Source organism: Siphateles boraxobius, unplaced genomic scaffold (assembly GCF_051911475.1).
Source record: "Siphateles boraxobius isolate OS27281-9 unplaced genomic scaffold, OSU_SipBor_1 146, whole genome shotgun sequence".
NCBI lineage: Eukaryota > Metazoa > Chordata > Actinopteri > Cypriniformes > Leuciscidae > Siphateles > Siphateles boraxobius.
In genome coordinates, this window is record NW_027508751.1 from 394,857 (window position 1) to 409,344 (window position 14,488).

The 14,488-nt window shown below is 38.4% G+C and overlaps 1 protein-coding gene across 1 annotated transcript; it reads right to left on the minus strand.

The window, feature by feature from the left end:
- Positions 1–501: 501 nt before the first annotated feature.
- LOC143738519 (uncharacterized) lies at positions 502–14,356 on the minus strand. The gene is made up of 10 exons (XM_077230502.1): positions 13,888–14,356; positions 12,372–12,461; positions 12,188–12,271; positions 11,967–12,086; positions 8,868–9,056; positions 8,268–8,373; positions 6,798–7,159; positions 5,527–5,738; positions 3,342–3,501; positions 502–1,455 (listed from the first exon to the last, which is right to left on the minus strand). Exons 1-10 carry the CDS (start codon positions 14,120–14,122, stop codon positions 1,310–1,312), a joined length of 1,704 nt encoding a protein of 567 aa, XP_077086617.1. The 5' UTR covers positions 14,123–14,356; the 3' UTR covers positions 502–1,309.
- Between the last annotated feature and the right edge of the window lie 132 nt (positions 14,357–14,488).

Genomic DNA, 14,488 nt, shown 5'->3' on the forward strand with positions numbered 1-14,488 from the left:
TTATATTACCTTTGCATCGAATTACAAAAAAACTAGTTAACGCTGCTGTGAGGGAGCGACGGTAAAATCTTGAGGATAAAATAACTGTCGTTCTCAATCTTTCTGTATTTTTTCTCATTTTGAAAGTTGTGAAAACAATATTGTGGGTTTTTCTTTTTGATATTTGAGCAAATTGGAAGGCACACACACAATATATATATATATATATATATAATTTAATGTAGTCTCTCATTCACCGCTATAGAAGTTTACCCAACTATGACTACGGCCACTTCCGAGAAACCCGGAAATGAGTCAAAATGTTTTTGTATGCTCCCAAAAAATGAACGCTGGTGTTCTGCATATTTTTTTACCATTTCATTTCCTATTTGAAAATAAATAACGAAATCAGCAACTGGCCCCAAAAAAAGTGCCAGAATTGCAATTGCTATATAATATTGATGTATTGTAAAATGTATAACTGAAGAAGATGGTGGAAAAAAAACTACAGAAACTAGCAAATGCAAAGTTTAATCCATTTTATTAATGCAGACAAAACTAACAAAAATGCTCAAACCTTAACCAGGTAACAGCACAAATAAAACACGATGTTAAAATGTGTCAGATAAACATAAGATAAAATTAGAATAAATAGTAACAATAAAACAATAGAATGTATAATTATATGTAAATTTAAAAGTTGTAGTGTATAAAGTTGTACAAATAACAGAAACTAATGAAAAAATGTGGTAAATAAGTGATAAATGAAAAATAAAATCTATACTTCTAGATGTGGAGATGCAAAGCGTAAATAGTTTTATGGAAGCTTGTTTCCACCACAGAATAAAAAATAAAAAAGGTAATTGCGACTGTTAATCTCATAATTCTGACTTTTTATCTCAGAATCGCGTGATATAAACGTGCAATTCTGAGTAAAAAAGTCAGAATTACGAGAATATATCACGCAATTCTGACTTTATATTTGATGTACTTGCAATTTTAAGATAAAAAGTCACAAATATCTTTTAAAATGTTTAATTCTGTGGCAGTTGATGCGGAAGGAAACAGAATATGAAAATATGAGACACCAACAGTACAATAAGACAATAAAACGAAGGCAACAAATAAATAGGCACACACAAAAAAACATGCAATAAATATTTCAAACTATAAAGATGCACTTGAATATGTAACGTTACATTGCATAGGGTAAATGAATATAAAAGACTAATGACATATAAAATATATTGATGGATGTGCAAATATGTACAGGCAAAATTAAAAGCAAAACAATAGAAATGTAAAGATACTGATGAAAAGCATGTTTTGCTCAGTTCTCCACACCGACGTCTTGCAGCGGCGTTCTCTTCTTCCGTCCGCCCTCGCGGTCGCCGGCCAGATGAAACCAGCGGATGATGGCCTTCTCCACCTCCAGCTCCGTGATCTGGGCACACGTGGGGTTTCTCCTCACAGCCTCTGCACACACACACACACACACACACACACACACACACACACACACACACACACACACACACACACACACACACACACACACACACACACACACAAAAATGGTTGATGTCAGTCAGAAAAAGAAACACTACACGCCTGAGCACATATACTGTATATATTCAAACGCGCATAACTATAGACTGAACACGTAATGTCAGCGTTCTCACAGGTTCACCTTTTTGAAGTTTACGAGGAGATAGCCCAAAATTATTCAATGCTTGGATCCTGTTTAAAGATTTGCGTTCTCGAGCACCAAACACTGTTATCGTGCAAATCAACGTCCAGAACACATTAAAAGTTTTCTATATTCGGTAAAAACGGTGTGTGTTAGCGGCCGCTAAGCTAATAACTAATGATCTTTACAACGGAAGTGAATCAATCAAAACTAACTTTATCTGGACAATAACTTTATTCTAGATCTGCTGTACAATCTCTGTTACTGTAATCTCCTATTATCACTGTAAAGCTGCTGTGAAACTCTATATTGTTAAAGCGCTGTAGAAATGAAGGAGACTCGACTTGACATTGACAGAGTTCTTAGACTTCTTTATTGACATCGTTACAGTCACAACGAAATTCTCTGTGACACAATCCAGTTTGCAGCATAAAAAAAAAACAATTCCGACAAACATTAAAATGACGAAGAACAACAAATTTCAATGAATTAATCCAATAATATATAAAAAGGATAAATAGACATAGAATATGGTCAAGACACGTCAAAACGAGACAAGCTATTTAAGTTCTTAAAGTGCTGAACTAATGAAAAACTGATTAAAGAATAGTTAAAAGAAAACTGATACAAATAAATTGTGATATTCAGAATACTCAAACAGTGTAAACACAATTATTATATAGGAGTTATAGAGGCTACAGCTCTGCGAAAGAAAATATTTCTCAGTCTGTTAGTACGAGACCGTTAAAGGAGTCGTTCCCTTCAGAATTAAAGTTTCCAGATAGTTTACTCTCCTCCACGTCATCCGAGATGTTCATGTGTTTCTGTCTTCAGTGGGAAAGAAATGAAGGTTTTTGAGGAAAACACTCCAGGATTTTCTCCATATAGTGACTTCAATGAAGGTCCAAATGTGAGTTTCAGTGCAGCTTCAAAGTCTCGACACGATCCAGCCGAGGAATAAGAGTCTGATCTAGACAAACCAGCGCACATTTAATAACAATAATAAACATTTATATACTTTATAATCACTAATGCTGGTCTCGCACGAGCTGTGATGCGACACGTTATCAGGTTGAAAGGTCAAGCGTGTTCCGGTTCAGAAATGTAGAGAGTAAGGTAAATCTTTTGTTGCCAACTTCAAAATCGTCCGACATCGTTGTTTTAGCTCTTATTTGTTTGTTTTTTGTAAATGGCGTTTGACTCAGTCTTTGCTCGTTTGCTTTATAAACACTAGATCTGTTCTTACGCCTACGTCAAGCTTGACCTTTCAACCTGATCACGTAATGTGTGCTGATCACAGCTCGTGCGAGACCAGCATTAGTGATTATAAAGTATATAAATGTTTATTATTGTTATTAAATGTGCGCTGGTTTGTATAGATCAGACTCTTATTCCTCGGCTGGATCGTGTCGAGACTTTGAAGCTGCACTGAAACTCACATTTGGACCTTCATTGAAGTCACTATATGGAGAAAATCCTGGAGTGTTTTCCTCAAAAACCTTCATTTAGACTGAAGAAAGAAACACATGAACATCTCGGATGACGTGGAGGACAGGAAACTATCAGGAAACTTTAATTCTGAAGTGAACGACTCCTTTAAACACTGGAAACGCACCATTATACAGAGAGACGCCACAACATCTGGAAGAAGATTTACCTTGAAAGCACTTACCAATCACAACGTTTTTAAACTCTAAACTTTGGAAAGATGTTTTCCCGTTCACACCTCTCCAGTTCACAGTTTTGGCCAAGTCATTTTTGATGGCCTGCTTCATTATTCGCCACACCGTGTCCTTCACGTCCACTCCGCCCAACAGCCCCAGCTCATCCACCTGGAGAGATTATAAACACCTCTTATTGTGCCGTAGGCAAAACACATGGTCTGAATGCCATTTAACCAAAACACTAAAACATGATTTTCTAAGTGATACTGATATTGTGGCAAATTACACTACAAAGTCTGCCAAGAAAAACCCTTGCAGTGGCTCTGCTACTAGATTTATTTATGGAGAAGAGAAAGAAAAAGATGTGTGTTTCTGGCTGAGCTTTTAGTGTTGTTATGGAAAGTTTGAAGCTGATTTGTTGGTTCTTGTCACATGATCGGCATACATTTAAAATAACGAACTTGAGAGCTTGACAAACTTGACAAAGACGTATGAAAGTTTTAAATTTAGTGAAAAGGAAAGAGAAAGATATTGCTAGCATGAATTAACATCTTTTGCTAACATGTTTTAACACATTACTAACATGAGTTAGCATGAATTTGCATTTTGCTAGTATGAATTTACCGGTTTTAACACATTGATAACATTTAATAAGCATGTTGCTAACATGTTTTAACACATTTTAACATAAATTAGAATGTTGCTAACATGTTTTAGCATTTTGTTAGCATGTTGCTAGCATAAATTAGTATGTTGTTAGCATGATTAGCATATTTTAGCATGAATTAACATGTTGCTTCCATGTTTTAACATGCTGTCCTAGGATAGTCATTAAGCTTTGCTAGTGATAGACAGCTTAAATACTCTATTAAGTCTTTTTAAGTTTTAGTTTTCACCCCCTAATTGAAAGGCTGGGACTTTTCATAGATTTGATTGTCCGTTTAACAAAAATCGTAAGTTAGAGAAAAGATACAGCGACTGAGTCAGAACAGTCTGAGTTTGGTGGTTGTGGCTTTAAAGCTCTAAGAAAACAAATTTTTGCTAAGAATAATAATAATAAGCTTAAATAGTAGATCAGCGTTACGTTTTCCACACGCTCTAAGCAGTAGACCAATCACAACACACTGGGGCCGGCCAATCAGAGCAGACTACACTTTTCAGAAGGCGGGTTTTAATGAAACTCTAAAACCGAGAGTTCAGACAGAGGATGAAAACAGGTGCCGATGTTACTAACAATGTAACTTAAGTAGAAAAAACATTCGTTTTGTAACATTAAATGATGTAAACGTATTCTAAAATTTATGAACCTTTAAGTGAGCATAACAGGATGTTCATAAAGAGGTTATAAAATAAATGTCTCTTCGGTATTAAACCGCTCGATTCATATATTTACTGTACAGCCTCTTTATGAATGTTTTGAAGCAGTGATTAGACTTTTAATGGATGGACAGAAATGTCTCCGATTTCATTACAAATATCTTAATTTGTGCTAGAAAGTCTTATGAGTTTGGAACAACATGATAAACGCATTTATAAAACGGTAAGTTCCAGTCCTTGATTCTGATTGGTCAATAGCTGTGTTTTATTCACGATAACACACGGCTTTGACCGCTACACCCAACGGTTCTACGTATCACTACACAACACCCCTAGCAACCACTCTTAGCAACGCAAACATATGTTCTCACTGGTATTGTTCATTGAAGATTGTAGAGTATTGTGAGAGATCGAGTAAACGACTGTTCCTGCATTTACAGCAGATAAAGCATTTTCCTTAAGCTTTTATTATTCCTAATAAAAAAACTTGCTGCGATATCTTGTCCTTTTGGGGTTTTCCCGTGACACGCTAGTCATTTATCAGTTGCGTCTTGCTTCTCTGTGATCACAACAAGTTTCAGTCCTTTCAATATAAAAGTCTTCTCTACGGACTGACTCACTCATAAGACAGTCTTTGTCGCCATCTAAAGGTGAAATAATAACTTCTGGAGCTGTTAACGGTCAGGGACTATTTTTTCCAGCGGAAGGAAGGATTTTAGAGATTTTACTTGATGAAAGTTGCACTGATACATATTTTTTGGCTTTAATATTTGTATTGTGTGTAACCGTTTAATAAAAGCAATAATGTACTCGAGACTAGTGCTGAATGGCGAATAATACAGCTTACGTAAATAAGCATAAATGAGAGTCACCCACCACTTTCCTTCGGGTCTCGGGACAGGATCGCAGCTGGTTCTCCAGGGCGGATAACGACCTCAGGTCTTCGATGGGAAAGCGTCTTTGATTTAAACAGTCGGCGTCTGAGTTTTCCCGCACACCGTGTGGTTGCAGATCCTGAACCATCCTTATTAAGCTCATCTGCTGCCCAATAACAATCTCCTGTTTAGTGGTCAGATCGTGAAGAAGCGCTGAAACATTAAACACAGGAATTGTACAGTTCAATACGAGTCTCACACTTAAAGTCCCCATGAACTCAAACTTGACAATTTTTTTTTATTGAATTTTGCAGCGTGTGTTTATTCTAAATGATTTATAGGTGCACATCATCATTATTGTTTTGGTAATCTTGAATCAGAATAAGTTCCTCTTGCAGCATCTCTTCTCTTCTCTGATGATGTGGGCGGGGCAACTTGTCACTCACATGAGATCCACCAATAGCAAACCACAACCATCCAATCAATTCCTCATGGACACAATTAAGCCCCGCCCATATTTGTTCTTGTTCCAGAAGCGTTTCACTCGAATATACAACAGAATAGCGGAGAAATGACCAGCACAACTTACATTTCATGGTGACTTTAAAATCCCCCTGTGGTAAAAATCCAGCTTTTAATGTTGTTTATATGTCTATGTGGTGTTTTTAATATGCTTTAACACAAACCATGTGTAAATTCATAAGTCGACAGCATTGCTGAGTATTTTCTCCTTAAAACTGCAGTGAACCAAAGACAGTCTCAAAAACACGCTTTGAAATCGCTGGTGTTTCTGACGTCACAAACTACCTTGTAACCAATCAGATCAACGTGTGATCGTCAACGAGTGGATCTCTGGGCTGAGTGAGTGAGTGGAGGCGGGGCTCATTTGCATATTCATAGAAACACACATACTAAATAAGGCAAGGGTGTCGAGTTACATTCAAGATATTTTAAGGCATGAAGAATTAAAAACGTTTAAATATGTCATTTTGGTGATCAAAGATGAGTTTTAAGGGATAAAATGATTGACTACAGGGGGACTTTAAGGCCTGTTCACACTTTATTGTTAACTATAACAATTAAGATATTGTTCTAAAATTGTAAAAGAATAAGAAAGTCCACAGCACAACAGTGAACAATACAGTTGGAATCATTTGTCCAGATGATGAATGATAAAACACTGACAGCGCTCGAGCATTTAAAGCGACAGGCGTATAATAAACAGAACATTATCGGTGTGAATGGCCTTTACACTCAACATTTGCTTCTTACATCTGATGAAGGGATCGCAGCACGAGAGGCTCGTCTCCTGATGCCACAGTGATGGAGTCGCCGGTTCTGGAGACTGTGGGTCCGGTGTGGTTCTCTCGGGCCACGGCTCGGGAAGCTCAATCGCTTGGCATGAAGACGACGACCCGAGAGTCACATGATGCCACTCCAACACGGGTGGCGTTGAGGTTTCACTCGGGCCTGTTGGGGGCCGGACCGGGGCCGGGGCTCGACTCGGCTCAGAAGCTGATAAAATAGTTTTTTTGCATGGAGGTTGTATTTGAGGGGCTTGTGGTAAATTAGTGTTTTGGGGCGCGACGGCCTCCAAATCAGCGTCGTATTCATCCAGAAGCCGTCTGTTTCGTCTAGAAATCGGATAATTATTAAGTTAGGGTGGTACATCCATAATATTCAGTGAAATATGTGTGTTTGTTCATATAGCAAGTCCTCATGCAGTGTTTCTGTTTTGTTTTCCAGCACAGATATCTAAAAGATATCTTAAATCAAGATATATTACTGGCTGTTTGTGATTAAAACGAGAATAAATATCTGCCGATAGTCAGAAAAATAATCTTAATTCAAAGAGAAAACAAGATTATTTTTCTGACTCCATTGGCAGATATTTGTTCTTGTGAGTTTTAAGCTCAAACTCACTTCATTTTAATTTTTTTTCATTAAACAAGACTTAATATCTTCATTCATTTTGCTTTAGGGATTAGGGATGCATGATATATCGGTATCGGCCGATATATGTTAATTTTTAATGTTTTGGTTATCGGTGTGATGAGAGAATTTGGCCGATATATTAAAGCGAGAAATAATGGATTGTTTACTTCAGATGCGCGCTGTTCAACATGATGGTTTGGAATTTCTTGAAATATGATTAAAATCATTTAGAAAAGGAAAATACAGTAAAGTGCAACATGTGACGTCATATTGGCTACATAAAATTATACTGAGAACATCATTTTAAAGTTGTGGCTTTTAATGGTGAGACTTTTGTTTTTGTAATCAGGCTCTCAAAAATTATATAACAATTTGGATTTAGATTTATCGGCCAATATATCGGTTATCGGCTTTCAAATATAAAACATTATCGGTATCAGCCAAAATGTTCATATCGGTGCATCTCTAATCTTCATTTAAGAATCCTTAGATATTTGTGCTGGAAAACAAGACAGAAACACTGAGGAAGAACATAATCTTTTTTATATTAATGCTGCACAACATGAACTCGGTTTCTTCAGCACCCTAAGATGTGTTTGTCACATGGTCAGAGCGGAGTAGATGCCATTACAGTGTTTACATGCCATTTACTGTGATTAAAACTGGCATTCACCACATATTTCACTACAATTATGAGCGTGGAAGTATTGAGATTGTATGAGGTAAATATCGCCTTATATAATTGCATGTAAATGTGATACACAGACCTTTTAGACAGATTTACACACATAAAATAGACAATCCTACTTTATTTTCTGTTTGAGTGGCCTCGGGGAGCCAGTCCCGTCCTGTAACCGGAGATCATTCTGCTGTTCCACAAGAGGAAGCTTTCGCATCGCTTCACTGTAAGTCTCTATTAACGACAGGATTACAAAATCAAAATACGTACACATTTGTTTACTGCAGTTACACTGTGAAAATGCTTTTCTTACTTAGAATTTGTGTCTTGTTTCCAGTCAAAATATAAAAAAATTATTAAATCAAGAAGCATTTACTAGATGAGTAAAAATAACAAGGTATTATGTCCTGTTTTCCAGGGGAATTCATCGAAATTAAGTGAGATGTTGAGCTAAATTATCTGCCAATCACGTAATCTTAATTCAAACAGAAACAAGATTATTTTTCTTACCTCATTGCCAGATAATTTTGCTTGTTTTAAGCACAAATCACTTAATTTTGATTCATTTACCCAGAAAACAAGACATAATATATTATGGCATTTTACTACTTTAGTAAATGCGTCTTGATTTAAGACTTTTTAGATATTTGGACTGGAAACGAGACAAAAATACTAAGTAAGAAAAGCATTCAAATGAAATGGATTTTGATAGAAGGATTTGTACATACTTGCAGTATACATGATTTTAACCTTATAGGCAGACCAGGACTCGTGGGGCGGCTCCGAACTCTCGCTCGCTCTCTGAACGCCTTCATCCATGTACGGAGGCCACGAACACACGCCGTTCTTCACCCAGAACGCAGGCACAACCTCCACCTCTTCAGTGTCCACAAATCTGACAATGTGGAACATGTTTCCTGCCAACACAACTAATATGAATCAATTTATTATGAATCCTAGGTCTCATACTTGTGTAGATTGTCTAAAGGCCCTGATATACTCATGGTAAAGATCTTTCATTCTTCATTTGTTGTACTTTATTGTTCAGCCTTAACTGAAAATTGGTCTTTGGTCTCGCCATACAATCACTAAACAATTAACAATACACAATATAAAAGCTTAAAATATTCACATTTCAGACCCCTTATTCAAAAGACTTGTTGCATTTGATACAAAAGTTCGTTTATGTATTGCTTTTGGTGTTCTATAATGACGCCGAGATGGTAATAATTCAAAAATATGATTCAAAGGGTGTGTTGTGTCTCTTGTTATAGTCAAAGCTTTTCTCTGAACAGCAATTTCATATAATTGATCGACTGACTTTTGCTTGGATCCCATGATTTTACCTGCTACTCTTGTAATTCTGTTTAATTTTACTTTATTCACAGATGTAACTTGTCCGAACTTAGAGAAAATTCACTCACCAACTTAGCAAGAATAGCCTTGAGGTGAAAAGATGTACGAAATAATGTTTTACTGTTAGCGAATACCCCAACACTGCTGTTTGAGCGCTTTACTCTCAAAAATAAAATAAATGCACAGCAAATATGTGAAAACGGCAGCAAAGAAAGCATCTGATCATACAGCACTTTCTACAATAGATCGCTTTAAATCATCAGTTTTACAGTATTAAACATGAAGAAGAGTGTCAGCTTTAGTCTCTATTATAAAGCGTCTCTCAGCGTGTTCATGTTCATCTGACCTCGACCGACTGAACAGGAGAAATGAAGAGGGCGGAGCCTCAGAGCCACGCCCACCTGTTACATCATCACCACACGGACCAATGGGAGATCAGACGTGTTTCCCAGCCGGAGTCAGAAAGATTTCTTTGGCAAGCTCGAAAGACACTCCAAACAAACTTTGTATTGGCTTGATTTTGTTTGAAATTAAAGGGTTAGTTCACCCAAAAATGTAAACTCTGTCAGTATTTACTCTCCCTCATGTTGTTCAACCCCGTAAGACCTTCGTTCATCTTCGGAACACGAATTAAGATATTTGTGATTAAATCTGAGAGCTGGATCACTCCTCCATAGACTTCTAAGGGATTGAAACTTGTTCCCCGAAAAGTTATTAAAGACATCGTTAAAATAGTCCAAGTGACTACAGTGGCTCAATCTTAAGTTTATCAAGCGACGAGAATACTTTTTGTGCGCAAAAACAAACTAAAATAACTACTTTATTTCAACTATTGATTTCCTTCTCTGTGGGCCTCGAGTGAGTTCACTAGTGTAACAGCGCAGCGCTTCTGTGTTGTACGTCACACGCATCATCACACACATGACCAGCGTCGGCCAATAGTGAGCCGACGTAGCGCTACGCTATCACACTACGCTAACTGACTCGACGCCCACAGAGAAGGAAATCAATAGTTGAAATGAAGTCATTATTTTGGGGTTTTTTTGCGCACAAAAAGTATTCTCGTCGTATATTCTCCTAAACTTAAAGGAGCCGTATGTAAGATTGTGGCCAAAACTGGTACTGCAATCACTTTCAAATTACTGTAGAGCGGTGTTTTGGCTGTAGAACTTGCATTATAAACAAGTAGGCTACAAAACGCTCCAAGTGGGACAAATTATTCACATCATAGGCTACAATGTGCTTTTCATTGGTGTTATGGACGTTAGAACAAGTTATTTTACCGTGGAATTGCGCCTAGTGCTTCCAAAACCAACACTAACTTAGTGCATAGCCCAAAAGGTAGAGAATGTTTATTTTGAGCTAGCACTTGTACTGCTCCCACTTGTTTCAGCCTGATTCAAGTACAAGTGAGCCAAACATAGATGAATCTTACCTGTCCAGGGGAAAATTAGCAACGTTGGCGTCTGTCTTCAAATACTTCTACGTTTTCAGCCGTCTCCATCTTTCAAAGGCATCTCCTATACAGATCCTTGTTTTATTTCGGACTTTGTCACGAAGTATTTCGGATTCATAACGAGTTTTTTTTTGGATTCGCAACGTTAGACATTTTTTTAATCCGATTCCGACACGTTTGTAGCTGCAGCTGTGGTGACTAGCAGAGCTGGCAACCCGGATGCCGCAACACTACTGACTTCTTGATTGGTAGATAGGTGGAGGGTGACGCATCAGACCAAAACACAACATGACAACATCAACATCAGTTGAGGGCTGCAACTTCACTTTTTAAATGACAATATCCTGGCCGGACTGTTGTCAGTGATATAAGTATTTGAAATGAACATGATTTCTTAATGTCTAGTGACATATCAGGGCCATTTTATGATTAATTGCAATAAATTTCTTACATACGGCTCCTTTAAGATTGAGCCACTGTAGTCACTTGGACTATTTTAACGATGTCTTTAATAACTTTTCGGGGAACAAGTTTCAATCCCTTAGAAGCCTATGGAGGAGTGATCCAGCTCTCAGATTTAATCACAAATATCTTAATTCGTGTTGCGAAGATGAACGAAGGTCTTACAGGGTTGAACAACATGAGGGAGAGTAAATACTGACAGAATTTACATTTTTGGGTGAACTATCCCTTTAAGTTCTTCGATTTCACCCTAAGTATATATTGGGGCCTTAATCAGAGCACAAAATGTATTAAAACACTTCATTTTAAATGTAAAGGGGAAAAACCGCATGGCTGACACCGCCGTCGGTGTATGAATGAGTGAATGTGAGGCAATATGTAAAGCGCTCTGGTGGCCATGGGTCTGTTAAAGCGCTATATAAATGCAGTCCATTTACCATTTACATTTGTCTGTGATCTGAGGCCGATGGAAGCGCGTGGTTAGCGGCAGCGGTTCTGTACGGTTCGTCCACGTGCCGACGGTTCGGAGACACACCTGTGACGAATCGCTCACCTGTTTCCAGAGGAGAAGCGTCCAAACTCAGGGCTCCGGAGTTCACTGGATATTCCTCGGACACCGGTGAATTCCACATTCCACCGGGATTCATTTTACTCGTTAGCATAAAATCACTACCTACAGATTGACGAACAAAGAACAGAGTTCATAATTCAGAGAGGCCCATAATTCTAAAGATTGGTTAGTTGAACTAGTCCTGATATGAAGTGATCTCTGACCAACTCTAGCTGGTCCTGTTGTTCCCGTGCTGAAACTATCCTGGTCTTCCACCTCTGGACCCAACGGGCAAAGAGCAGGAGAAACTAGGGATGAAATCAATCATCCAAATAAGCATGAAATGATTGAGAAAGTATATTAGAAAATTATATTTGGCATCTTGAAAGCATGGTTAGTGTGTTTTACTCGGTCCACTGTCCCACTGTTCGTCCTCCATGTGTTCCTCTTTGATCTGAACTGATTTGATTCCGTCTTCCTGCATGAGCCTGCATATCTCTGATGAGGAAAAAAAGAGAATAATTATGGATAAAACATGAAATACAAAATGCATTGTTAAAGGTGCATTAAGCAATTTCTGAGAAATGCTGTTGAAATCTGAAATCACCAAAACAAACGCCTCTAACCATCTTGATAGCTCCGCCCCCAAATTCACAAACACCCCCCCATCACGAGTGGACACGCCCCTTATTGCTGATTGGCTACAAAGTGTGTTGTGGCGCTTTCTCACAAATCGCTTACTGCACCTTTAAAGGAAAAGTTCGCTTGAAAACGAAATCTCTGTCATCATTTATTCAAACGTGTTTCGTAACACGAGAATGAACCTCATTGGTTCTCGCACGTCAAGGGAACATGTTTAAGCTTCCGTTTACAACTAATGTGTGAGTTGATGGATGTTTATTTGTTTATAAAAGCTTAAATTCAATCTGTTCATCATTTAAAGCCATCGAGTCTCTTTAGAAAGTTTGATCTAAACCGATCAATTCACATGGATTAGTTTTACAATCTCATTATGAACTGTTCAAAGTGGTCGTTGCATAGACTGTCAATGGAGGGACAGAAATCTCTTTTCATCTTTCATTTGTGTTCTGAAGATGAACAGAAGTCTTTGTTTGGAACGACATGAGGGTGAGTAATTATATGAACGAACTTTCATTTTTTGGTGAACCCTTTCAGTGTTGTAACATGATAATGAATCGAAGCATACCCAGTCAGCAAATGATATCTGACCCTTCATCCGGGCCTCTTCTATGGCTCAGTTTTGGCAGCGGAAGAGAGCACATCTGGGCCACACACTGCAAGCCACAACTCTCACTAAAGCCAGCCTGATGTATGTGGGCCAGATGTGGCCCATGTGACCTTTTCCGCTGCCAAATCTGAGCCTTATGTGCCACAGATGCGCCCCGGATATAGTATGCAATCTGGGTATGGAATGAAATATGGAAAATTAGATGATGAGAGCGCAGAGGAGATTTAGAGAAAGTTGATTTATCCGCGTTTTAATATGCTCTCATTCATAGAGATTTTTAGATGGATACCGAGGCTTTTTGGGTGGTGTGAACTCTGTAATCTCTGACCCAGTTTGTTCACTCGTTTCCATGGCTACAATACCCTGTGTTTCGAAAGACTATTGGGTGAACTGGCAGTGGGCGGAGTCACACAGACCAAAACAAAACAGACATTCCAACACGGAACGCACATTTCAAAGTAAAATAACTGTCTGTGGAAGTGTTTTTCAGAGAAACGAGTATGTGAACTCAGAATGTTTCCTAAACATCTGCACATATTTATGCTTTAGTAGAGTAAAAAAGTTACTCTGTTAAAGACTGAAAGGAGTAAAAGTTAAAGACTGAAAGGAGCAAAAGGCAGGGATGAGTCCCGCATCATGTTGAGTTTAAACAGTGTGATATGTGAACTGAAGTACCTCTCTGTCCGCTGGTGTTGACTTGTGTTCCCACTGAGCGCAGGTTCGACTGGTTCTGTCGGGCTGATCGCAGTTCGCTCTCGGTAAACTGCAGTTTGAGCATCAGCGTCTCGACCTCCATCTTCCGGCGCGTCATCTCCTGCTCCACCGCGCGACTCATCTCCAGCAGCGCGCATTTGGCGAAGCGCTCGAGGATCGACGCGAGCGTCGCGTGGATATCAGCCGACGCAGACATTAGAGCCGCTTAAAGGCGAATAATACAAGGCTATTGTGTTTTTATAAAGACTATGGTGATTCTGAGCGTTTTCTCGCGCTGGGTTAATACTCGAGCATGTACCAATGTTTACACAAATCTCACAAAAGAGATGACCAGTTCCCAGTGAGGTGACGTCACCGTTTGAAGGACCAATAGATGTCGGATGCTTTCGTTTCAATACATTAAAACCCAGTTTAGAAGCGCCATAGAAAAACGCACTGACCCGAATTAATAACTTTGTGTTTCACGATATACTGAAACGTTTTGGGTTACAGTTTATTTTAAGGCGTCATTGTTACAGTGTAATATATATGTAAGTACCGAGTATAATTAAGTAACTCCATA